At 39.6% G+C, this 26,351-nt stretch overlaps 2 protein-coding genes across 3 annotated transcripts in view; one reads left to right on the plus strand and one right to left on the minus strand.

The window, feature by feature from the left end:
* The window catches only part of LOC120492067 (GDP-L-fucose synthase), a 54,426-nt gene that overhangs the window by 6,364 nt on the left and 21,711 nt on the right, over positions 1-26,351 (plus strand). The gene's annotated exons all lie outside the window — the stretch shown is intronic.
* LOC120492068 (GDP-L-fucose synthase) lies at positions 1,070-23,572 on the minus strand. Its single transcript, XM_039690172.2, has 10 exons — positions 23,295-23,572; positions 15,823-15,959; positions 12,203-12,317; positions 11,960-12,088; positions 7,762-7,835; positions 7,410-7,543; positions 6,780-6,911; positions 3,992-4,071; positions 1,962-2,061; positions 1,070-1,875 (listed from the first exon to the last, which is right to left on the minus strand). The coding sequence occupies exons 2-10, from the start codon at positions 15,957-15,959 to the stop codon at positions 1,820-1,822; spliced, it is 957 nt and encodes a 318-aa protein (XP_039546106.2). The 5' UTR covers positions 23,295-23,572; the 3' UTR covers positions 1,070-1,819.

Here is a 26,351-nt window from a genome sequence, read left to right on the forward strand (position 1 = left end):
CATTTACATTTCTTCAAGCGTAGTGTACTGAAATCATGACGAGACAAAGTGAAAGCAACTGCCATGTGATTGGTTGATTAGATAATTGCATTAATGAGAAATTGAACAGGTAATCCTTTAGGTGAGTGTATCTCACTTGTACATTTAAAAAAAATTTCCACGTACAAAGTTTGTAGTCAGGGATGTATGCATCGCAGTGTTAGCAAACTTCAGGTTTGGAGGGCATGCTTTCCCCCCCAAGGATAAGAACTAGCTATAAAATCACGTCTGTGTGCAGTAGATTATTTGTGAATACCTCATCTCTTCTCATCTCCATCAGTCTTTCTTTTTTCTCCCAGTCTCTTTATCTCGCCGTAAGCTTTGACTGATAGGAGGCTATTTTCATTTTTGTAGATATCATTTTTGTCTGTGCCAGTGTAGAAAGCAAACATAGTGTTGTGGCGACCTCTGCTGTTGGTTTTGGGGATTGCAGTTTGGTACCTGAGCTCACTAACTGCCTCATTTGGCAGTCAATTGGAAAAACCCCTGACCGTGCCTGAAAAGACCAGCGAGATTTCTGGCTCTCACAGACCTGTAACTTCTTCTTTGAGAAGCTCTTCTGTCCTCCACTCGTTACCTGTATATTGGCACCTGTTTGAACCCGTTATCTGTATAAAAAACACCTGTCCACATAGGGCTCGACATTAAGGCTTATCCGCTTGTCCGGGACAATTTTAAGACATCATTGGCTTATTGATCATTATAGGTGTTATCAATCATTTAGTTGTTATTGCTAATTTCAGAATTATCAATACTCTGTTAGTGCATTTGGTTAAGAACCAAACAAGTTGACTCATGAAACCATTTGTTTATTATATCGCAATCGCATATCACAACCGCAATATTGACCTCAATAATCGCAATATGACATTTTCCCCACATTGTGCAGCCCTAGATAAACTTATAACTCTTAACCCGGACAAGTGACTTTTCTGCATGCACAAGTGAAACATAAATTTACTTGTCCAAAGGACAATGTAAACAAATGAAATTTGTTTCATTTGCCTCAAAACAAATGACTGATTACAGCCACAGCTTCAGCATGTATTTTTTATTTTTTTATTTAACAGACATACATACAAACATAGTGCAGTAGTTGTAATTCCATAATTCCAAAAGTGTTGATCTATGAGTGTATGTGTGTATGCGTAAACAAAGTAACCATTTATTATTTATTACCATCACCACTTTCACTCCCCACTACCATCATATCCCCAATATTGTATTAGTCGATTTTTATTTCCATCCTTTCTCCTATGTAATAATTTCCATTGTCAACACTGTCTAAAATAAAAGATGGTATAATAAGATAATATAAGATAACCTTCCCCCACATCTCTTCATTCCCTATCTTCTCCTAAATTATTATTAAAAAAAATTTCAGCATTTTTTTTAAGCTTCAGCATCTATTAATAATGTAGGGGGCGGAGCTTCAGATTCTAGAGCATTTGATTGGACAGGAAATCTGATGAAAAGCTGAAGTGCAGAATGATGTCATCAAAATCATTGATACTTTTTGGCAGATGTGATAAGTTTCGAATATGTGAATTTTGTCATTGTTTTGGAGCTCACTAGCTTATAGACAACAGTAATGCTAACATATTCATACTAAAAGCCCTTTGCCTTTTGATTTCATGGGGACTTTAATAAATACGTTTGAAAATGCAGTATTATTTGTCTTCGTAACGATTATTAGGGGATGCTGAAATGGTTTGATCAATCGTTGGTTTCCAGCACTGAAAAGTTCAAACTCTCCTTAGCCAATGAGCTGTGAAGATCTTCATTTGCGGGCGATGTCATAATTGGCCACAAACCAATCGCACGTCTCCTTCATAGCTGGAAAAAAATAAAAGCACTTTTAATGACTGACTACTATTGAGGAACATTTAGTTACGCTGAAGCGAGAAGTGAAGATTGATCACCTGCTTTGAACGGTGTGAACTTGAAGTCTGGCAGGTATTTGCGTAGTTTGGCGTTACTGGCGGTCTTCTTGAATTGACCGTCTGCTTTACTTGTGTCATACTGAGAGCGGATAGTTAAAGGAGTAGTTCACTTTTGAAAAAAACTTTTGCTGATAATTTACTCGCCCCCATAGGTTTTTGATGAAAACATTCCAGGATTTTTCTCCATATAATGGACTTCAATGGGAACCGGATGGTTCAAGTATCAAAAGACGGTTATTAACAGTTTCAGATGCAGCTTCAAATGTCTTTAAACGATATCAGACGATGAATAAGGGTCTTATCATGCGAAACGATCGGTTATTTCAAAACTTATTCCAAAAATGTAACTTTTCTAAGGACAAATGCTAGCCTTGCTCTATTCTGTGAGGCGCGTTTGTAACGTCACGTAATACGTAATTACGTTCAAAAGGTCACGGGCGACGTAGCCGGAAGTACAGAGTCAGTGTTTACAAGTTGAACGCATAGGTTGAACGTGAAAACTAACTCAAACACCGTTTACAAAAAAAGGAATAAAAAGGAAAAACAACGATGTCGGACGATTTTGATTCTGTACTTACGGCTACGTCGCCCGTGACCTTTTGAACGTAATTACGTATTACGTGACGTTACACACGCGCCTCAGAGAATAGAGCAAGGCTAGCATTTGTCCTTATAAAAGTTACATTTTTGGAATAAGTTTTGAAATAACCGATCGTTTCGCATGATAAGACCCTTATTCATCGTCTGATATCGTTTAAAGACATTTGAAGCTGCATCTGAAACTGTTAATAACCGTCTTTTGATACTTGAACCATCCGGTTCCCATTGAAGTCCATTATATGGAGAAAAATCCTGGAATGTTTTCATCAAAAACCTATGGGGGCGAGTAAATTATCAGCAAAAGTTTTTTCAAAAGTGAACTACTCCTTTAAGGGTTGTGGATAAAAGGTAGTTCATGCCAAAAGGACAAAAAACAATTGTCCCCAAAAACAAGCCTTGCCCAAAAAACAATTATCCACCAGGGTTCCACTCCAGCCCGATGTTCACGGCGGCCCGAGATAGCATGGCCGTCATCTCGGGATCAGACACGGGCAACGCTGGCGCTCCCGAGGGAGGCAACGCAGCCGCATCCTCACTTCCCGAGGAATCAAGCCCACCTTGTGATGCTGCGATCGACATCGCATCATCCTCTGGAGCACCGAACGAAACAGACGGTACCTGCGAAGAGGCAGACGCCTGAAGCGTTTCAGTGCTCGCTGGCTCCAACACTGGTGCGGTGGGTGTGGCCCGAGGAAGCGTCGGGGGTTTGTTCCTCACTGTCACCGTCAGATCACCCTGTCCGCGAGCCGAAGAGGAAGCAGAACGGGTAGAGGACACGGGGACTCACTGTAAGATCATTGAGTCTAGATCTAAGTGTTGGGATGGTCATGTTCCCACAGAAGGAACTCATCCATGAACACTGCTGCTGCATGCTGAATGCCCAGCGATCGTGCCCATCAGAGGACGACAGGAATCGACCGCACCCAGAAGAACACGGGCGAACCATCTTTAAAATGACGTGCTCTTTCAATAGAGAGGAGGAAATTCACTCTTTCAGCGCTGAGGCGACCAGGGAGAAGCGCAAAGTCTGGCAGACCACTGCTCAGATCGCAGGCGATGCAGAATCTCGCTGGGTACCGCCGTCACACAAACACTGGAGAGGACGCTCGTCTCGAAGAGTTGTACTCAGTGAAAATGGCCTGTGGAGTGAAGAAATCTCTTGGCTCCGAAGCGAAAACATACTGCGGCTGCGTCCGCTTCCTCCTTTTATACCCATGAGGTGGGGCGGAGATACGCTACGCAAATTCCGCAGCCCCAAGTCATTTTCTCATGCCATTGGCTCGTTTTTAAATACTCTAAGAGGATTGGCTTTCTATGCGAAACCCCCATTCTCTTTCGAGTGACTACGAAAGGGAACTAAAGATTTTCTCCATGAGCATTGAGAAGAGTAATTGTTTGTGAAAGGATACAATCACGTCACCTTTGAAACCCATCGCTTCAACCACAGCGTTCGCTGCATCCTTTATGGACAACTCATCCTCCTCTCCGACTGGAGAGAAATAAAAAAGACAAAGATAAACAAAGCAGATATCTCAGATTAATTTAAATTCATATTTCTTTCCTTCATGTGACATTCTGTGTTAATTCCCTTCATGTTTAATCAGTTCACATTTTTGACGTTTAATAATCACATTATGCCGTATCACAATAACTGTTTTCCATCCCCAAAATGAAGACATCTAAAAATGATAATGGGCTATATGCACGCATAAATTCCGCATTTGACGCAAGGATGCTCGTCCATTTCCGGTTGTGTAGATTAAAGCGGAGGAAAACCGAGGAAAACGGGATTATGGCAGAGTCTTCAAAATGTACTGTCCTCCAGTCTTTGAAATGAAACGTACATACGTTTAGATGTAATTTTATATATAGTTATATTTATTTAATATAATTTTAAAAAGAAGCATAAACACAACGAGGGGTGTCTGTTTTATCTGTTTTTGTGACTAACGTTTCTTTAGTATAACCATGGAGTATAAAATTCAATATAAATTCTCGGTATTGCATTGGACTCTACGATCGGCGGAAGTTATCGAGCATCCCTAATGCTTCACCGGAAATACCGCCGTGCATAGAGCCCATTAATAGTTTAGTTATGCTGTTTTAAATTAAACTTTGGTTTATCTTCAGAACATTAATGAGGATGTTTTTTTGACCCTCATTGGTTCTTGCTGAAGCTCAAACATGATGCGTAACGAGAATGACCCTCATTGGTTCTTGCTGAAGCTCAAACATGATGCGTAATGAGAATGACCCTCATTGGTTCTTGCTGAAGCTCAAACATGATGCGTAACGAGAATGACCCTCATTGGTTCTTGCTGAAGCTCAAACATGATGCGTAAGGAGAATGACCCTTATTGGTTCTTGCTGAAGCTCAAACATGATGCGTAACGAGAATGACCCTCATTGGTTCTTGCTGAAGCTCAAACATGATGCGTAACGAGAATGACCCTCATTGGTTCTTGCTGAAGCTCAAACATGATGCGTAACGAGAATGACCCTCATTGGTTCTTGCTGAAGCTCAAACATGATGCGTAACGAGAATGACCCTCATTGGTTCTTGCTGAAGCTCAAACATGATGCGTAATGAGAATGACCCTCATTGGTTCTTGCTGAAGCTCAAACATGATGCGTAACGAGAATGACCCTCATTGGTTCTTGCTGAAGCTCAAACATGATGCGTAACGAGAATGACCCTCATTGGTTCTTGCTGAAGCTCAAACATGATGCGTAACGAGAATGACCCTCATTGGTTCTTGCTGAAGCTCAAACATGATGCGTAACGAGAATGACCCTCATTGGTTCTTGCTGAAGCTCAAACATGATGCGTAATGAGAATGACCCTTATTGGTTCTTGCTGAAGCTCAAACATGATGCGTAACGAGAATGACCCTCATTGGTTCTTGCTAAAGCTCAAACATGATGCGTAACGAGAATGACCCTCATTGGTTCTTGCTGAAGCTCAAACATGATGCGTAACACGAGAATGACCCTCATTGGTTCTTGCTGAAGCTCAAACGTGATGCGTAACACGAGAATGACCCTCATTGGTTCTTGCTAAAGCTCAAACATGATGCGTAACGAGAATGACCCTCATTGGTTCTTGCTGAAGCTCAAACATGATGCGTAACGAGAATGACCCTCATTGGTTCTTGCTGAAGCTCAAACATGATGCGTAACGAGAATGACCCTCATTGGTTCTTGCTGAAGCTCAAACATGATGCGTAACAAGAATGACCCTCATTGGTTCTTGCTGAAGCTCAAACATGATGCGTAACGAGAATGACCCTCATTGGTTCTTGCTAAAGCTCAAACATGATGCATAAGGAGAATGACCCTTATTGGTTCTTGCTGAAGCTCAAACATGATGCGTAACGAGAATGACCCTCATTGGTTCTTGCTAAAGCTCAAACATGATGCGTAACGAGAATGACCCTCATTGGTTCTTGCTAAAGCTCAAACATGATGCGTAACGAGAATGACCCTTATTGGTTCTTGCTGAAGCTCAAACATGATGCGTAACGAGAATGACCCTCATTGGTTCTTGCTGAAGCTCAAACATGATGCGTAACGAGAATGACCCTCATTGGTTCTTGCTGAAGCTCAAACATGATGCGTAACGAGAATGACCCTCATTGGTTCTTCCTGAAGCTCAAACATGATGCGTAACGAGAATGACCCTCATTGGTTCTTGCTGAAGCTCAAACATGATGCGTAACGAGAATGACCCTCATTGGTTCTTGCTGAAGCTCAAACATGATGCGTAACGAGAATGACCCTCATTGGTTCTTGCTGAAGCTCAAACATGATGCGTAACGAGAATGACCCTCATTGGTTCTTGCTGAAGCTCAAACATGATGCGTAACACGAGAACATGAGGCTTGAGCTTCCATTGATGGATGTTTATATGTGAACAAAAGCCTAAATTCAATCTGTTCATCATATCAAGCGATCGTTTCTCTTCAGTAAATTTTGGAGTCAACCACTCAATTCATACGGATTAGTTTTACGATCTTTTGCAGCGTCAAAGTGGTAGTTGCGTAGCTGTCAATAGAGGAACATCAAAAATATCTTTATTTATGTTCCGAAAACGAACTAAAGTCTTAAGGGTTTGGAACGACATAAGGGTGAGTAAATAATAGAAGAATTTTCATTCATGAGTGAACTAACTCACTAAATTTGACACGGGTCGAGTACCTGACAGAATGATGGGCTCCACCTCGTTATACTCCCTCAAAACCCACAGAAACAGACGAGCCAGATCCAGAGAGTAGATGAACTGCCGTAGAGGACGACCTGAACCCCAGACCTGCAGAGGTTGACCTTCCTCTACAAAACATACAAAACACATTGGACACAGAAGTATTGCATGGCATTTGATTGAAATGTAACATCCATGCAAAATAATCCTTCACTCTTAGAAAAAAGGGTTCATTGGGGTTCTCATTTTAGGGTCTTGATATGTCAATAATGTGAAATATTTATTTCGGAAAGTTAAAACTTTTTTTTTAACTGCTATAACGTTAACTGTTGTGAGTTAAAATAATCACCTAATTATTTCAACCCAAAAATGACCTCTGCACTGGCCTAAATATATGTATAATTTGACTTCCGAGTCGCTTTCACCCCAAAATGGCGGATGCGTAGGGCTGTTGCAATGGAACGTTCTGTTGGCTTTCACTTCTTGTCAATACGTTCTTCAGCTCACCTCACTATTACTCAGACTCAAATGATGTAACAGTGCACAATGTCAACTGCAATTTCTGGGATATTTTGGCTTCATTTTTCCATGCTCTGGATCCTTGCAGGAAGTTAAAAGCGTCTCACTCTTTGCAAGGTATGTCTTGTGGATTAATCCTGGAAGCACGTGACCGTCCTCAATGTTAAAGTTGTCATGGGGTCCAAACACATTGGTGGGGATGACGGCCGTGTATCTCCGACCGTACTTCTCAAAACACGACCTAATGGACAAACGCACAATGATTTGTTTCTTTCATTTATGAAAGCTATAAACAACCATTTCGTCCCCAAATCAAATGAGACATTTATTTTGACTTTATTTTCATGACAATCGCACACATTCTCATCACTGTCATAAAAATAATAACTTTTTTTCAAAATGTGACAGACAGGCTTTCATGTGATAGACCCAAAACAGCTCATGAACTTTGACACTGACCTGTTGTGGACATCAATCATGCGTTTGGCGTAGGCATAACCAAAATTAGACTCATGTGGCGGACCGTTGTGGATCTGAAACGGAGCGAGAGAGAAACACGTCTGTATGGATGACAAAAAATATAGACAATACCAAACAAAAAGTGTCCAATCATCATCTCCCTCAAATCCTAACACAATTGGAGTGGATGACCTTGAAGAACATAAACTTGGGAGATCTTGAAAGCGTCACTCGGCTCGCTCTGCTACTCCGGTTATCTACGTACATTTTAGGCAGCAGCAATAAAACGAAACATGATATAAAACACCACTCCATTGATCTTAAGGTTCAGGCAACGCATATTGATTATATTTACTGCATGTATAGCCTATTTACTATAACAAAACGAAATATAAAACACAACCCTGCTTGTTTTCGTTTAAATTAAAAAAATATTAAAGGTGCCATATACAATAATTGAGGTAACAATATACGAAAAATGAGCTACACGCATCAAAAGAATGAGAAGAAATAAGTGCAAAGATGTCATTAAAAAACTGACAAGTTATAGTGCTGCCGAGATATTAACCTGAATTAGCATGCTAAATTACTAGCCCCGGCCCGGCAGGTGTCGTAATACCAGTTCCGGCCATGGGAGGCGGTATGCGGACGGGCAACGTTAGCACCAGCCAAACTGCAATACGCGAGTGAGTCGCGCTCGCGCCGGCTTTTGTGTGTGTGTGTGTGTGTGTATGTGTACTTGAACCTGATGTCAGTCGTGTGGAAATACAGCCCACTACTACATTTCAGTTCAGGGAAGAGTTCAAAAAATGATTGGTTCAAAAAATGAATACATTTTGGTAAGTTGTAGCATACTGTATCTTTCAACAGAGTTCATGTTCTTTTTCCAGCTAGTAGAGATGATCGGTTCACGTGCGCTAGGGATCTGTAGTGTAACATGTACAAGCGCCAAAACGGTATTTATTCTTTGAATTGCGTAATATAATTGACAGAATCTGAGAGCTTAACTAACCTGCTTGCTAAGTGTCAATTGCGTGTGTCTCACGGTGAATTCACGGCGATAGCTTGATCAACATCAGCGAATGCTGTCTGTCAAATTAATTCACTAACAATAAAAGTGTAATATGAACAAAACGAATACCATAAACTTCAAATAATTGCCCAAGCTTTTATTTTCCCATACCGTCGAAATGCACCAGCTTGTTTTTGAGATCTATGAGGCGGTCTTCATCATTTAGTGTTGAGATTCATAGTGTTTAGTTTAGTTCACTCTAGTGTTTAGTTCATTGAGTCTCTGATCTCTAAAAATCTCCATATGTTCCACGTGAAACTGCGGTCTTCCAACCTTTTACTATCATGTCAAATGATTTGAATAACATGCGCGATGGTAGGAGCACAAGTCATTTTTTGGAGGTATACTGCCCCCATCTGTTATGGAATATGGAGTAGGATTTGATTTATTATGGTAGATGGCACCTTTAAACATGTTAAACTCTTTTTGTTATATTTCAGTTTTATCAATAATAGCCATTATAAAAGTATAAGTAAAGGGTACAAGAAGCCGACGTTCACACCGCCGCCGACTTCAGCTTCCAAAGCGGCCGGAAGTCATTCATTTTTAATGGAAGCTGGCTTATCTCAGCTGAAAGGAGCATCAAATCCATCGGCGTCGCATTTTGGGCGTTTTGAGCATTTTGAGCGTCAATCAGAAAGTTGAAAGAAGCTCAGAGCTGTGACGCGGTTCAGCGGCAAAACGCCAGCAACCAATCAGAATATAGACGTCCTTCACGCTGGCTGATTCCGGAGAAACATACGATGTAAACTTTCATTCCTACCAAAACATTAGTTCCGCAACATGACATCATGACTTTTGCGTAAACATATACGCCACTTTCGAGTCAGGTGGCGTGTTATCTCTACGCATTTTGAGCTATCCGCGTGTGTCTACGCCATTAACGTCCGCATCATTCCGCCTGTCTGTACACGCAGTCATAAATGCCATTAACCCCAGTGACGGTTAGGTTTAGGGACGGGGTTGAGGTAAGTCATATATTTATATAACGTTAAGTCAACGGCGTTCATAAACACGCTGAAAGGCGATTATGTGTCTTGATGGCACGCCAAAAATGGAAATACGAATTGGCGTGTCATACACACGCTACTTCATGAGATCAGTCTGAGTTCTGAGTAAATGGAAGAGAAGCTAATAATCGCGGCTGCTGTGTTTCCTACTGGTTGCGTATCATTTATGACATGACGTTGTTTGCTTATAGGGACCGCATGAGGGCAACTTTTATTTGAAATATTTACGAACGCTCGTTTTAAAGCGGGAATGCAATTAATTGGCTCACGGTGACACCGATTTGACAGCAAATAATAATAATAATAATAATAGCTAACTATTTTTTCGTGACCAAAACGGTTATAAAAATGCTGTCATTATAAACGTTTTTTTTCCTGTTTATTACATTTCATGTCGTGACACTTTCAAAGCGTCATTTGACGAGCGTTCTTGAAAGAGCGGCCAGAGCTTTGTCGGTGTGAACGTACAGTGACTCTTACATCCAACAACACACCTGGCTTTCTTAATAGGAAACAGACATTTTTCGTATCATTACAGCTTCTCCAGCAGGTAGAAAATGGCAGATTGTGTACAGCCCACTGTGGGCGGGACTATGCTAATAGGGCAGAGTCTGTCAGCAGTCATGGGCGGGGCTTAGACATTTTATGATGTCACAAAAGGTACAATCCGCAAATGGCTTGTTTTGAGACACTGCTTATAAATTATGGGGATTATAGGAGATGGTGGACGGGTTTTACCATTATAGGGTGGTTGTGTACACACTGCTGACACACATTCGCTGCTTTCGACACGGTATGCCATGAACTGCTTATTTCTCGTCTGTCTGATATTGGTGTCACTGGTTCCGCTCTTTCCTGGCTTATTTCCTACATCACTGACAGAAAGTATTATATCACCATACAAGGTCATAATTCTGCAACCAATTTACTTACACGGGGCGTTCCTCAAGGTTCGGTTCTTGGTCCACTTTTGTTCATAATCTATATACACCCACTTGGTAACATCATACGCAGGCATGGACTTCAATTCCATTGCTATGCTGATGACATTCAAATTTACCTCACCACCAGCTCCGATAGACCATCCCTGCCTGACTCACTCACTGCATGCATCAGGGACATCAAGCATTGGATGTCCCTTAACTTCCTCAAACTAAATGATAATAAAACTGAGATATTAGTGATTGGCTCTCCAGCCTCAGTCAAACGGATGGACCAGTCCTTCTATATTGATGGTGTCCATATTAAGCCCTCATCACTGACTCGTAACCTTGGTGTCTTATTTGACTCAACTCTATCTTTTGGCTCTCATATTTCTTCCATTGTGAAAAACTCGTTCTTTCATCTTCGAAATATTGCTCGTCTAAGACCATCTCTCACTTCGCCTGACGCCGAACTCTTAATTCATGCACTAATCACATCACGTCTGGACTATTGCAATGCTTTATTTATTGGGCTTCCCAAAAAACTTATTGCTAGACTACAGCACGTCCAAAACTCAGCAGCAAGAGTTCTCACCTCCACCAGGCGTTCTGCTCACATTACTCCGGTCCTTCATGACCTTCACTGGTTACCCGTTGCATCTCGTATCCACTTTAAGGTATTGCTTTTAACATATAAGGCATTAAACGGTCTTGCACCCCCATATCTGTCTGATCTACTGTTCACCTACCGTCCTGCACGCTCTCTCAGATCAACTGAACTTGGTTTATTGTCCATCCCCCGCTATCGATTATCTACAGTAGGTGGAAGGTCATTTAGTGTAAATGCGCCAACATTATGGAATTCACTGCCCCTTTCACTTCGAAATATTTCATCAATGACTGCTTTCAAGACACAGCTAAAAACATATCTATTCAACATGTACTTCGTTTAAATGTGACTATTTTGTATCCTCTGTGACTGTTAGCTGTGTGTCAGTGTTTAAAATGTATTGTTCATGTACCATGTAAAGCGACCTTGAGCTTTGGAAAGGCGCTATATAAATAAAACTTCTTCTTCTTCTTCTTCTTATTATTATTTTCAAAGTGAATTTTGCTTAAATGGTCCCATCGCAGTGACCGCTTTTGTAACATTTATTCAAAGAGAGTGTGTGTGTGTGTGTGAGAGAGATTACCATGGTCTCATCTATCGGGTAGGTGGTTTTATCAGGGAATACACACGTGGACAGGCAAGAAACGACCTTCACCACCCCGAACTCATGAGCCGTCTGCAGCACGTTGTCATTGACAAATACATTATTTCTCTGAAAACAACAAACAAATACAGTCAATGTACAGTCCAACTCATTCAACAGTGATATTTCCAAGCTTTTATTACATATTTCCAATGTTATTTAATAATTATTATTACTAATTACCCAGAAGTCCAGGTTCTGTCTCATGTTTTTGTAGAGCCCGCCCACCATGGCGGCCAAATGAATGACGTGTGTCGGACGATGCTTCTGGAAGACTGATCTCGTCTCCTCGGCGCTCCTGAAACACCACATGTAAATACAGTTATTATGCAATACAAATAGACAATGAGCAATTAAATTAATCTTTCTAAAATCCAGAGAAACAAACGAATTTATACATTAGCACAACAGTTTTAGTCCGAGGGCCACAGTTACTTTGGCAAAGTAAACGGAGGGCCACACTTTGGACAATTGCAATTAAACATAATGGTACAAATGAATTAAAGTTATTGACGGCTACTAACTGGATTTACTTTCGTTTCCTACACTACACTACCCTGCATATTGTTCAACTGTCATTCATACCAGCTGTAGCTATTCAAGATGGAATACTATCAACAAAACTACAAATACATGTTTGTGAAAATATCTTAACATACAGATACAGACCTCAGGCAATCTGGCTTGGAATTATCCAATTTAATTGAGGCTATATACCACCAGACCCAGATAGCAAACTGACATTGAATCAACGTGGAAACAGCGTCTCTCATGACATTGAAACAACGTTGATTTTGCTCATCGAATTAACGTTGAACCAACGTCAGACGCGGCGTTCTTCAAAGCTAAATGAAAATCGAAAATTGGTTTGCTTTCATAACGTTGAAACAACACGTTGATTTCAAGTTGATTTTCCGTTAGTTTTGAAAGAATGACGCGTCTGACGTTGGTTCAACGTTAATTCGATGAGCAAAACAATGTCAGATCAACGTTGTTTCGATGTCATATTTCCACGTTGATTCAATGTCAGTCTGCTATCTGGGGAGGGATAGCCTGACTTCGTCATACTGTCTGATACCGCTCCATAGGGCTTTGATTAAGAGGCGTGTCTTAACCGAACCAGGAAAAAAAAACCTCCTGCACTCAATTGGATAGTCGGTAGACCTACAACCAATCAGAGCAATACTTTGCATACAGTTGTCACTACAGAACTTATTTTAGAAGTAAAATAACAAATGTTGCTTCTTTTACTTGGTCCTCCATGAGTGCGACCAAAGGAGAAACCACAACGACCTTACGTCTAGGGTTGGGTATCGAGAATCGAGTATCGATTGGAATCGGGACTAACTTTTCGTTTTTCCCGGAATCGTTCAAAAGTTAAAATTTCGATTCCTAGTTTCGATATTCACAGTCCGCCGAGCGGAAGAAGAAACCGCTGAACAACACCAACGAAGAAGCGTCTACCGGAAGTGTTGGCGTAACCGCGTGAGTCGAACATGAGTAGCTTACGTCAGCGGTCCAAAGTGTGGCTTCACTTTTCTAAAAATAACGAAATCTCGGCAAAATGCAAAATTTGTGACAGAAGGAGTATTTCCTTCAGAAAGACAGTTGGTTAGCAAGGTTAGCTAAACTTTTTTGACCCTGCCTCTTAAAAGAATCAGAATCGAGAATCGTTAGGAACCGGAATCTAAACAAGGAATCGGAATCGCAATCAGAATCGTTCAAATTCAAACGATACCCAACCCTACGTCCCATCTTCTTAGCGATCGTCAGAGCCAGCCGATAAGTTACACTTTTGCCGATTCATGTAGGAAGGACGTTAGGGCTGGGCGATATATATCGTTACCGCGATAGAAAACGTTAGTCGTAACAGATTTTTTTTTTTATTCCGTGTATACCGCGAAATGCAAATAAGGGGGCGTGGTTAACTCCTGTGCAGCGCGCGTGAGACTGATGTTGATTTTGTCAAAATCAGCATCAATTGATTTGTCAAAGAAACATGGAGAAAGCAGATCAAGAGGATCCACAAAGGAATTACGTTTTCTAAAGGATTGTTGTTAACGTGCTATGTTCGGGGGGAAATGCAGCCGTCAACTTGCAGAGCAGCAGCACCCAGCTAGGCTACAGTTTAGACGAGTGCTCGTTCGCAACGGGGAATATCATTACGAGAAATAACCTTAAATAATGTATAGTTATCCGCATCTTTCCTTCTCTTATGTATAGTCACTTTTTAAACATGAAAATCGCATTCAGCATGAATGAACATCCTGCTTGTTAAAACGAATGTATAATCCTGTTTCTGAGGCAAAATTACTATATGCAGCGCGAGTTATATATCTTTTAACTCCAAACAATTGCCTACTGAACCATTTGATAAAATCTTCCTTTGATTCGATCCGTGATTACAACTTCACTCTCAAACTAATCGATCGCATTTTGTTGATGTAAAAGACGCGCGCGTGCACATGCACTGAGAGGGAGCGCGCGGTGTTCGACGCACTGTTATAAGGTGTGTATAATTTAAACTACTTAGTCAACACTAACAGTAGCTGCGGTGTGGTGTTCATATTGCTGCTCGATCTCCTTCTTGTCACTTCTGAACTGACGGGTTGCCAGATATAACAAAAAGAGCAAAACAAGACCGTTAAAACACCAGTGTGTGCAGTCTCCGGTTGTGCAGGAATACCCTTCTCCGTTAAAAACACAGTATAATAAGCACATGTGGTAAAAAATATTATAATTATATTATAATTATATTATAAACTGATTGATGAAGCAAAGCAATGCATGAGATTGAAAAATTATTTGTTTTTTGAGTTGTATTTAATATCAATCTGTTGTGGGAAGTTCATCTAAAAGTTTATGAGTGTTTTTTGTTTACTATATTTTGATATAAAAAAAGTTTACCAAATAAAAATTTTACCAAATAAAATAAAAATAAAACAAGATGACATACTTTTATTTCTAAAGTATTTGGTTTTATTTATTATACAAAGCCCTTTTTGTCTTTTTTTTGTCTTTTTTTTTATTTTATTTTTTAGGACAACTATATAAATAACTATATCGTGAAATATATTGTTACCGTAAAATAAAATTAGTCATATCGTGAAACCCAATTTTGGTCATATCGCCCACCCCTAGGGTGCCCTGACTTATGCACCCTGTATTTTAAGGAAAACATTCATTTATTTATGATACATTATTCATTCACAAAGAAAATTGGTGTCCTTAAAGGTTGGATTTTTCCTCATTTTTCTAATTAAGGCATTAAGATCAATATCCAAAAGATGATTTTTTTTATTCCTCTTTTTAGGCAACTTTAGCATGGGTGTCCAAACTTATTCACACCACTGTATATCACCTGCCATACAGATTACACTGACCGGTTTAATACGGCTTGTCCGTGCCAAAACGGCGTCTATCTGTATGATGTCTATGGCCTCTACCAGACAGTCTTTTACAAACTCACCATCTGAAAATGGTTTGCTGTGTTTGGCGATTTTGTGGGACACCACATATTCTGCCCGGCAGTTAAGATGGAGGACAATCTCTTGGCTTTTTCTTCCCTCTCCTTTGCGGAGAAATTCACGGCATAATTAGCATGTTTAGCATTGAAGTCCCAGCTAATATTATATGAAATAAAGACAGACATTCTTTATTGAATGCACGTCACACGGCGACATCTGTTGGATTGTTTTTCATAGCAGGGTTGCAGTTCAGATAAAGGCGGTGTGTGTGATATTTCTAATGATATGACTGTGTTTAACTGGTGTGACGTTTAATGAGTGTTCGGGATTTCTTACATGAGATTGGCATCTTTGGATGAGAGGAATATCCATTCTTCTCCTTCTCTCCCTTCGCCCTCTTTCACCACTCGCTCTATCGCTCGCCCCACCAGCCCACTGCCACCCGTCACCAACACACGCATCGGCCCGTCCATCTGAAAGAGAGAGAGAGATGAGGTCTGATGAACACTTCAGGGGTTAAAGGGATAGTTCACTTTGAAATTAATTGTTGATATGTTTTATCTTACCTCAAGGGCATCCAAGATGTATGACTCAGAAAACGATTTGTTCATTTTGATGGACGAGTTCGAACAGGACAGTCACGAACGCTCATCACAGAACAGAGCAAGGCGAGCATTTGTGCTTATAAAACTTAAATTTATTTAGTAAATGGGCGATCGTTTCGCTTGATAAGACCCTTATTCATCGTCTGGAATCATTTAAAGCCCTTTGAACAGTTTGCACTGAAACTGTCTTTTGGACCTTGAACCGTTTGGACCCCATTGAAGTCTATTATATGGAGAAAATCCTGGAATGTTTTCATCAAAAACCTTAATTTCTTTTCGACTGAAGAAAGAAAGACGTGGACATCTTGGATGACATGGGGGTGAGTAAATTATCAGCAAATGTTTTTTTTAAAGTGAACTACTCCTTTAAAGACAATTTTTTGGTCACACCCCCTGAAACCATGGGATGGAAGGCAGAGGGGAATTACCTTACTCCTCAACAGATGCCTGTGAGGAGTTAATCACCTGTGCCAGACAGCCCGATGCGGCTGCAAGCCTAATCCATGCACTGAATCCTGCAAATGCAGAAAGTCCAATGATACTTGTATGAACAAATAACTTTTGGAATATCTGTGATCACACTATCACGGAAGCCCTGAACCGCAGCCAGAAAAAAAAAAAAAAAAAAATCTGTAAAAAAAAAAAAAAAAAACTGAAAAAAAAAAAATCTAGCATTTCGAGATTAAAGTCGAAACATTTCGAGAGACGAGAATACAGTCTTCCGTAGAAGCTGCTCGTGTGTGCTTGACATTATTGTCTCACATTGCCGCACACACAGGCATTCATAATGACCATAGCGAGTTTCACACTGTGTGTGTGTGTGTGTGTGTGGGTTTTGTTTCATCAAAGGAAATTCAACAGGTGCCAATCTACCAGCAGGCTACCATTATTGGACGTTATAAAATATACTGCGTCGGAATAGACTTTAGCCTATAGGAAAACCAACCCGGAAAACACTTTTCAGACTGGATGGAGAAATCCAGCTTTATGAATGAATGAATGAATGAATAGGGCATTTATATACAGTAGCGCTTTCATATACAGTATGCCTACACTCAAAGTGCTTTACAATCATATCAGAGAATCTCTCCTCAACCATAAGTGGTTATTAAATCTTAGGAAATCACAGGATCCGGCAAAATGATTGGATACAGAATGATGCACTTAAAATGTATCCGGTGAAGGGGAGACCGAACAGTTACTGTTGACCCAGATAGTGTTGAGACGATCACGAAAACACCTCAGAAACACTGACACTAGCACATGTGATGTGTGTAGAATTTTGTTGAAAGCCCAGATCAAAGTAAAAAGCTACTATTTTGTGTTTATCCACGGCAGTTCGACTTCACACACACAGCGCTCTGAGCCAGTGGACGCGCACTGTTATGAATGCACAATGTTTCGAGTTTAATCTCGAAACATTGCGACTTTAATCTCGAAACATTGCGACTTTAATCTGGAAACATTTCGACTTTAATCTCGAAATATTGCGACTTTAATCTCGAAATGCTAGATTTTTTGTTTTGTTTTACAGATTTTTTTTTAAAAGATTTTTTTTTTTTTTAACTGATCTTTTTTTTTTTTTTAGGTTGCGGTTCAGGGCTTCCGTACTCTATTGTTGCCTGATTTTGTTGAAATTTCAGAGTTCCAGCAGGCATTTAAACATTAAAAACCGTCCCTTTCATGTTAATGTGGCTCTATGCACGGCGGTATTTCCGGTGAAGGATTAAGGATGCTCGATAACTTCCGCCGATCGTAGAGTCCAATGCAATACCGAGAATTTATATTGAATTGTATACTCCATGGTTATACTAAAGAAACGTTAGTCACAAAAACAGATAAAACAGACACCCCTCGTTGTGTTTATGCTTCTTTTTAAAATTATATTAAATAAACATAACTATATATAAAATTACATCTGAACGTATGTACGTTTAGTTTCAAAGACGGGAGGACAGTAAATTTTGAAGACTCTGCCATAATCCCGTTTTCCTCAGTTTTCCCCGCTTTAATCTCCACAGCCGGAAATGGACGAGCATCCTTACGTCAAATGCGGAACTTATGCGTGCATATAGCCAGAGAATGCCCTGACTTATGCACCCTGTATTTTAAGGAAAAACATTTATTTATTTATGATACATTATTCATTCACAAAGAAAATTGGTGTCCTTAAAGGTTGGACTTTTCCTCATTTTTCTAATTAAGGCATTAAGATCAATATCCAAAAGAGGATTTTTTATTCCTCTTTTTAGGCAACTTTAGCATGGGTGCAAACACTTATTCATACCACTGTATAATATAATATATATTAGTAGGGCCCTACTAATATCATTAGTAACATTAAATATTACACAATAAACCAAAGTATATCAGTAGGAGTTTCCTTAAGTCTTTCTACAGGCTGGTTTACTACAACAGTAGAATACAATTCTGAAATTATGGTTTATACTGTAGTTTTGGCGTGCCACCCCAAGATTTTAACTGGCCACCCCTACGAAAAATTTCTGGAGGCGCCACTGATTTTCTGCACACAAAATTATACAAGCCTATATGTATACAACACTGTTAGACCTTACCAGTGTTTTTTTTTTACAGTAAAATGCTGGCAACACTGTTAATTGTTAAGTTCTTTACTGTAATCTACTGTAAGTTACTGAGAAAATGCTCAATTTTAATTAACTAATTTCACTTGCAGAAACCGACTGCCTTGAATTGACCAACTCTCATTTAAATGTATCAACTAAAATTGGTAATATACTAATAATGTGAAAAAAAGAAACTTGAACTTAATTCATTTGACAACTACACAGTCACCGGCCGCTTGTTAAATAAAACAACACACAGCATATCATCAATGTTTGAAGATCTTCTCCTGGACTGAAGCACAGGCTTCAGCATGACGGTGACCCAAAAATGTTTATTTTACAGTAAGCCACTGACAACAGTGTTGGCAGTGTAAACCTGTTTTACAACTTACAGTATATAACTGTTAAAATACATTCTGTGGGTGTGTCTGCTTATCTTAAGTGTTTGTTGAGCATTAGTGATGAGCACCTGCTGTTAACAAGCAGAATCACAGAAGGAAACAGGAACACACTAACAGAAAATAGGAAAACACAAGATCTACAACTGACTTCCAGCCATCACACATTATCACACTTGTTATTATCCAGTATTACTTTATATCTGCCATACATCTATAAATGTTGTTGAGATGTTTAACTGAAAATGTTTGGTTTGAAGTTACCATTATAGAGATCAGTGTTTACTTTAGTTGAGATGCTGACCATTGACTTTTAATTAGGGTTTGGTTTTATCCGATAGCAGTACCTACTCTGTATTTTTTAAACGGTTCCGGTGCCTAAACGGTTCTTGAAACGGTACTTAAAGGAGTAGTTAAAAACATTTGCTGATAATTTACTCACCCCCATGTCATCCAAGATGTCCATGTCTTTCTTTCTTCAGTTGAAAAGAAATTAAGGTTTTTGATGAAAACATTCCAGAATTTTTCGCCATATAATGGACTTCAATGGGAACCAATGGGATGTTTGTTTTTGTCACACAAAAAGTATTCTCGTCGCTTGATAAACATATAGTTGAGCCACGGTAGTCACTTGGGATATTTAAACATTTTCTTCATTGACTTTCTGGGTGACTTTCTTGACTTTCTGAGGTCTTACGGGGTTGGTACAGCATGGGGGTGAGTAATTAATGACTTAATTTTCATTTTTGGGTGAACTAACCCTTTAATGTGAATAATTATCAGAGTATTATACATATTTAGTGTCATTCCTAATGTCTCTAGGTGACTACAAGTGTCTCATTCCCAAATAAGTCAAACAAAAAAGTACTAAGGTTTTTAGGAGTCTAGAGATATCTGGCACACAAAGGAATGTGGTCTCTCCAGACAAACGGTGTACAGAAGGTGTAACATGAATGCATATCCCCATTGTTTGCACACGTTTCAAAGTCCATGTGAAAGAAGTTTCTGTTTATATAATGAAATGCAGAGGTGGAAATTACAAATTACAACCACTCAGATTGTACGAAATTTCTGTGGTACATCTACCATGTCCAGACGCACAGAAAAGTCTCTTGGAGCGATGCCTTAAACTCAACAGGAAGTCGGACATTTCTAATTTTACCGCCATTTTTGGATGATTTACTCATTACATACTTTAACAAACTCCTCCTAGGGATTTAGTCGGATCGACTTCACATTTCTGCTGTACCTTCTAAAGGCATTGACGATGTAAAGTTGTGCTATCTGCGCGTTTTCGTCGATGGGCGTGTCCGTGGCGTCGATGATTCGCCATGAAACAGGAAGTTGTAGTAACTTGGCTGTAAAAGCCCAGATATGCATGAAATGTTACACATTTGACAAGAGTCCCGCCCTGAACAAATCTACATGCCGACATTCACCCACAGTCATAGCGCCACCTGCTGGCAACAGGAAGTGACCTTTAACAAAGCAGCGTAGCAAATGCACAGCCGCACCGGCTGAGCTGCAGAAAATGCAACGCGGCCGCCTCAGACCCCGACGCGCTACAGGTGCGAGGGCCCGCCCAACGCTGCTTGCAGCTTTAATTGTTCTTGAGTTTCATCAATGGTCATTTATCTGCTTTTCTGATGCTTTTCTAAACGTATCATATTATCAATACAGATTGTTTGTGGTAAGATTAGACCGTAGTCATTTATCTTGTCAGTGTGCTTGTTTTAACAAGAGAAATAGTCGACTTTCACTAATAACACAAAACAATTAACGTTAACTCGCATACCAATACATCCATATGATGAAGAGGTTGTTCTGCAGGTTCGTCGTCGTCTTTATCGACTCGCTCGCTCTGGCTGGAATATGTAAGGCTTGATGGACAAGTCTTCTGTTGTTGACATTTGATTAACGTGTGAATAAAAATGTTCTTTGAAGGTATCGTATATAATCGTATATGTCTAATCAAACTACAATAATGGCCGAACGTGGGAGTTGAACCGACCTTGAACTCATCGACCTGGAGAGCGGGCGGGGTGTGACGCATCTCCTTTTATTTAAAGGGGCCGCTTTGAAACGGGTCGCTCACAGACGCACATCAGAAAAGGGGCTTGTGGAGCTATAATAATGAGGAATTCAGACCCAAGCATTGCAGTTATGTTTTATATAGACCACAACGGTATAATTTATATGTAAAAATGAATGATTTAAAAGCATGATATGTACACTTTTAGGGTTATTACACTGTCAAATGCTTTAACAACAGTGTCATTAATATTTCCCCTTACCTCAAGTAAAGTGGAACATGTTGGACTAGTTATGATTTCTTGGTTAATGTCAAGTTGTCATAATCAAGACATTTCTGTCTTTGTTAATGTCAAGTTGTCATAAATTTTGGACTGGAATGCGGCTCGGCTCGCGAGGCCAAACAAGTGTTTGCAGCGTGCATGTTGTTTTGTGGCGTGTCGTGTGGTGTAGTTTTATAACGTTACTAGTTGTTGCAACAGCATGTGAAACAAATGGCAAAAACAAAACAAAAAACGTTTAAAAAAATTTACGCCATTAAAATGGGGTTGCGTTAACACCATTAATAACACAATTAACTGACAGCATCAAAATCAATTCTTATGCTGCGTTCAAGTCATCTCGTATAGATCGTAATTACGAGTTGAACGCTCTTGAACGCCACCACAATGTCGTAAATGCCAGTGGGGAGCTCGGGATTTTCTTTAAGCCCCGATCTGTACGAGTTGAGAAAGTGAGAAAGTCTGTTGACTGTAAATTTTAATTGAATTTCAATGTTTACTCATTGACATTGCAAGGCTTTTTTCATTAATAAAGCAAGCTCTCTGCACAAAATTTGATATCTAAAAATTATACCTAATGATAGAGTTTACATTGGCTTCATAAGCTAATAAAAACATAAAAAGAAAAACACACCTGATGCGCATTCTTTGTTCTTCATTTTTTTTATTAGCAGAGTTAAAGGAGTAGTTCACTTTTGTGAAACAACTTTTGCTGATAATTTACTCACCCCCATGTCATCCAAGATGTCCATGTCATTCTTTCTTCAGTCGAAAAGAAATTAAGGTTTTTGATGAAAACATTCCAGGATTTTTCTCCATATAATGGACTTCAATGGGGACCAAACGGTTCAAGGTCCAAAAGTTTCACTGCAAACTGTTCAAAGGGCTTTAAACGATTCAAGACGATGAATAAGGGTCTTATCAAGCGAAACAATCGCTCATTAAAAAAAACAAAAACAAAGTTTAAGTTTTATAAGCTCAAATGGTCGCCTTGCTCTGTTCTGTGATGCGCATTCATGACTCAACGGTTGATTCCGTGGTTGAATGGTATGGTTGATTCAACGAACGAAATGAACAAATTGACTTGGAAAAAGATTTGTTCATTTTGATGAACGAATTCGAACAGAAGAGTCACAAACGCGCATCACAGAACAGAGCAAGGTGACCATTTGAGCTTATAAAACTTTATTATTTTTTTAAAAAATGAGCGATCGATAAGATAAGACCCTTATTCATCATCTGAAATCGTTTAAAGCCCTTTGAAAAGTTTGCAGTTTGCACTGAAACTGTCTTTTTTTTTTGACCTTGAACCGTTTGGTTCCCATTGAAGTCCATTATATGGAGAAAAATCCTGGAATGTTTTCATCAAAAACCTTAATTTCTTTTCGACTGAGGAAAGAATGACATGGACATCTTGGATGACACGGGGGTGAGTAAATTATCAGCAAAAGTTTTTTTAAAAGTGAACTACTCCTTTAACAAACCTTGCTGTATTTTCGTGTAATTCATTAAAAGAAGGTACACCGCCATTTTGCTCCGACGAAACTGACTTAAACGCACCTCACGTCGTAAACACGACTTCCCAGCTCGTACGTATACGAACTTCCCAATAGGACTTGAACACAGCATTAGATCAAACAGTAACCAATGTAATTCCATTAAACCCGGTGTAATACTGTCTCCTTTTTAATCCCATTTGTAAATCCCATCTAAAATTGGCTAAATTTAATTTCACAACTGATGCATGGAGGAAATCCAGTCAGATGTTATTAATTAATTAACAACAGACAATCAAATAATAAATGAAGAGTAAAATTAATTCTACCATTATCAGGATTAAAATGTTAAAAAGAAACAAAATAAACAATCACTAAGTAAAATATCATTAAAGGAGTATAATATTCTTACCTAAAGATATGTAAGTTGTTTGAGAGATCTCTCTTTGAAAAGACAGGTGAGTCCAAAGGATAGACGGACGTGTATAGATATTAATCTCCCAATTATACAGTTCCTCATAAAAGATAAGTTCCTCTCTTTATATATATAGCATCGAAGCACCAAACATGTCGTTTTCACACTCTGAGGTGTCTGCCTGCGAGATGTTTAGCTAAGATATAACATTTATTTAACACTTCATTCTGAGAAATTCGAGCATTTGTGCTCTATAATTTCCCCAAATCTAAATCACTAATAAAATTCACCCTAAGTCAAGCTACATTTGAGGCATAAAGATTAGTAAATCATCTACAGGACAATCTGGATCCTATTCAAATATTTATGTACACAATGTTAATCTTTTACATTGTAATCTTTTAATGTTTAATATTTCTGTGTGTGTGTGTGTGTGGACCCCCAAATTCCTGACACGCTCTTTAAATAACAAAGAAATCCAAAAGAAAAGTTTGTGTTTACATAATATATGTGTGTGTAGTGTGTATAATTAATTTGTATATATAAATACCCACACATGCATGTATATATTTAAGAAATATGTGCATGAATATATTTTATATATATTTATTCCATGGTCTGGGTGAATACTCGATTTTGATTGGCTGCAGGGTGTCCGTTAAAAAGTGATAGGACACCTAGTAAAGTAGTTCTGGTGAAACTGCCAGTTTACCATTCGAAATGACTAAATAAATGCGCTGCCTACAACAGCTGTGAGTAACCATAGCAACAGGCAGTCAAACGTCAAAGTATCCGTTAACAATTTGCTCTATCAAAACAAACATCTAACGTTAGTTAGATATTACATAGCCTACTAATACAACAATGAGCGACTTCGTTATTTCTTTTAACATTTATGGAGAATATGACAACTTTGACGACTGGGATGCTGCTGAAGAAATAAAAATGTAAATAAAACGGAGAAACGTCGCAAAGAAAATTACACCGCTTGCTGCTCTGAATGAGACCCTGCGGGAGTTTTACGCAGCAGTCCAGACAACCAAGTCAGGAGGAGAGTACAGCGTTTCAAGCCTAAGAAACCTGTTTGATTAATTGTTTTATGTGTAATTAAAAAAAAAATAAAAAATAACTATGCCTACCTTTGTGTTTCATGAAAAACAAAAAATGCATTTTTGAACCTGAAGGGTTCTACAAGCTGAGCGGACTATAAATATCTCCGGTTGCTAAATAAACCAGGCGAGTTATTATTTGTAAAAACTAGATTTAGCCTAATTAAAATATAAACTAGCAGCTAATGTTTTAAAAATGTTTTATTTGGCAAGTGACCATGGTATAAGCGGGTTAATGCCCTTCGAGGTGTCACCATTCACCAACTGGGTTGATACACCTCGTCGGGCATTAACCCTTACATATTTGATATATTAATAACACATTTTTCTTAAATATATACATGCTGCTCACCCCATCACTAAGGGATCGCCCAGCCACCCTGCGGAGAAAGCTCATTTCGGCCGCCTGTAGGCTATCTGGGATCTTGTCCTTTCGGTCATGACCCAAAGCTCATGACCATATGAGAGTAGGAACGTAGATTGACCGGTAAATCGAGAGCTTTGCCGTACGGCTCAGCTCCTTCTTCACCACAACAGACCGGTACATCGACCGCCAGTGTAGGGTTTAACTAATTACTAAGTAATTAGTTACTGTAATTTAATTACTTTTCCCTTGAAAATGTAAAGTAAGGGATTACTCTTCATTTACCTGTAATTTAATTACAGTTACTTCTGATGTAGTTGAGGTAAATATTGTGTATGGATCAATCCGATCTCACAGCGATTCGTATGCATTTTATGAGGTGTCTAAATATTACGACCGCACTCGTACTGAATTATTGTAAAATATGTATGAAAAAAGTGTGAAATGTCATGAGATCAGACATAAAACAATAGTGGGTTTAACATCAAAATGTATTGTCTGATGCTAAAAAGTATGTTTTTATAATGTAACCTTCTCCACCTTGGTCAGTTTAAGGATAATTCATGCAATTTTATAGTATTTATTTGAAAGAATTAAAACAGATTCGTGTCTATCCTTGTATTATTCAGCTGGGATTTTGAAAGTAATTAGTAATTAAAAGTAATTAAATACTTTTTAGAGAGAGTAATTAGTGCAGTAATCTAATTATACTGTTAAAGAGGTAATTAGTAACTAGTAATTAATTACTTTTTTAGAGTAACTTACCCAACACTGTCGACCGCATTGCTGCAGAAGCTGCACCGATCCGTCCGTCAATCTCCCGTTCCATCCTTCCCTCACTCGTGAACAAAACCCCAAGATACTTAAACTCCTCCACTTGAGGAAGGATCTCTCCACCAACCTGAAGTGAGCAGGCCACCCTTTTCCGGCTGAGGACCATGGCCTTGGATTTGGAGGTGCTGATTTTCATCCCAGCCGCTTCACACTCGGCTGCAAACCGTCCCAGTGCATGCTGAAGGTCCTGGTGTGAAGGGGCCAACACGACAACATCATCCGCAAAGAGCAGAGACGAAATCGTGTGGTCCCCAAACCTGACACCCTCCGGCCCCTGGCTGCGCCTAGAAATTCTGTCCATAAAAATTATGAACAGAACCAGCGACAAAGGGCAGCCCTGCCGGAGTCCAACATGCACCGGGAAGAAGTCTGACTTATTACCGGCAATGCGAACCAAGCTCCTGCCTCGAGCTCGCCCTTAGCAAAGGACCCCGGACCCCATATTCCCGGAGCACCCTCCACAGGCCGCCTCGGGGGACACAGTCGAATGCCTTCTCCAAATCCACAAAACACATGTGGACTGGTTGGGCAAACTCCCATGAACCCTCCAGCACCCTGTAGAGAGTATAGAGCTGGTCCAGTGTTCCACGGCCCGGACGAAAACCACACTGTTCCTCCTGAATCCGACGTTCCACTATCGGCCGTATTCTCCTCTCCAGTACCCTGGCATAGACTTTCCCAGGGAGGCTGAGCAGTGTGATCCCCCTTTAGTTGGAACACACCCTCCGGTCCCCCTTCTTAAAAAGA

The sequence above is a fragment of the Pimephales promelas genome, chromosome 13, assembly GCF_988280905.1.
Source record: "Pimephales promelas chromosome 13, fPimPro1.hap1.1, whole genome shotgun sequence".
Classification (NCBI taxonomy): Eukaryota; Metazoa; Chordata; class Actinopteri; order Cypriniformes; family Leuciscidae; genus Pimephales; species Pimephales promelas.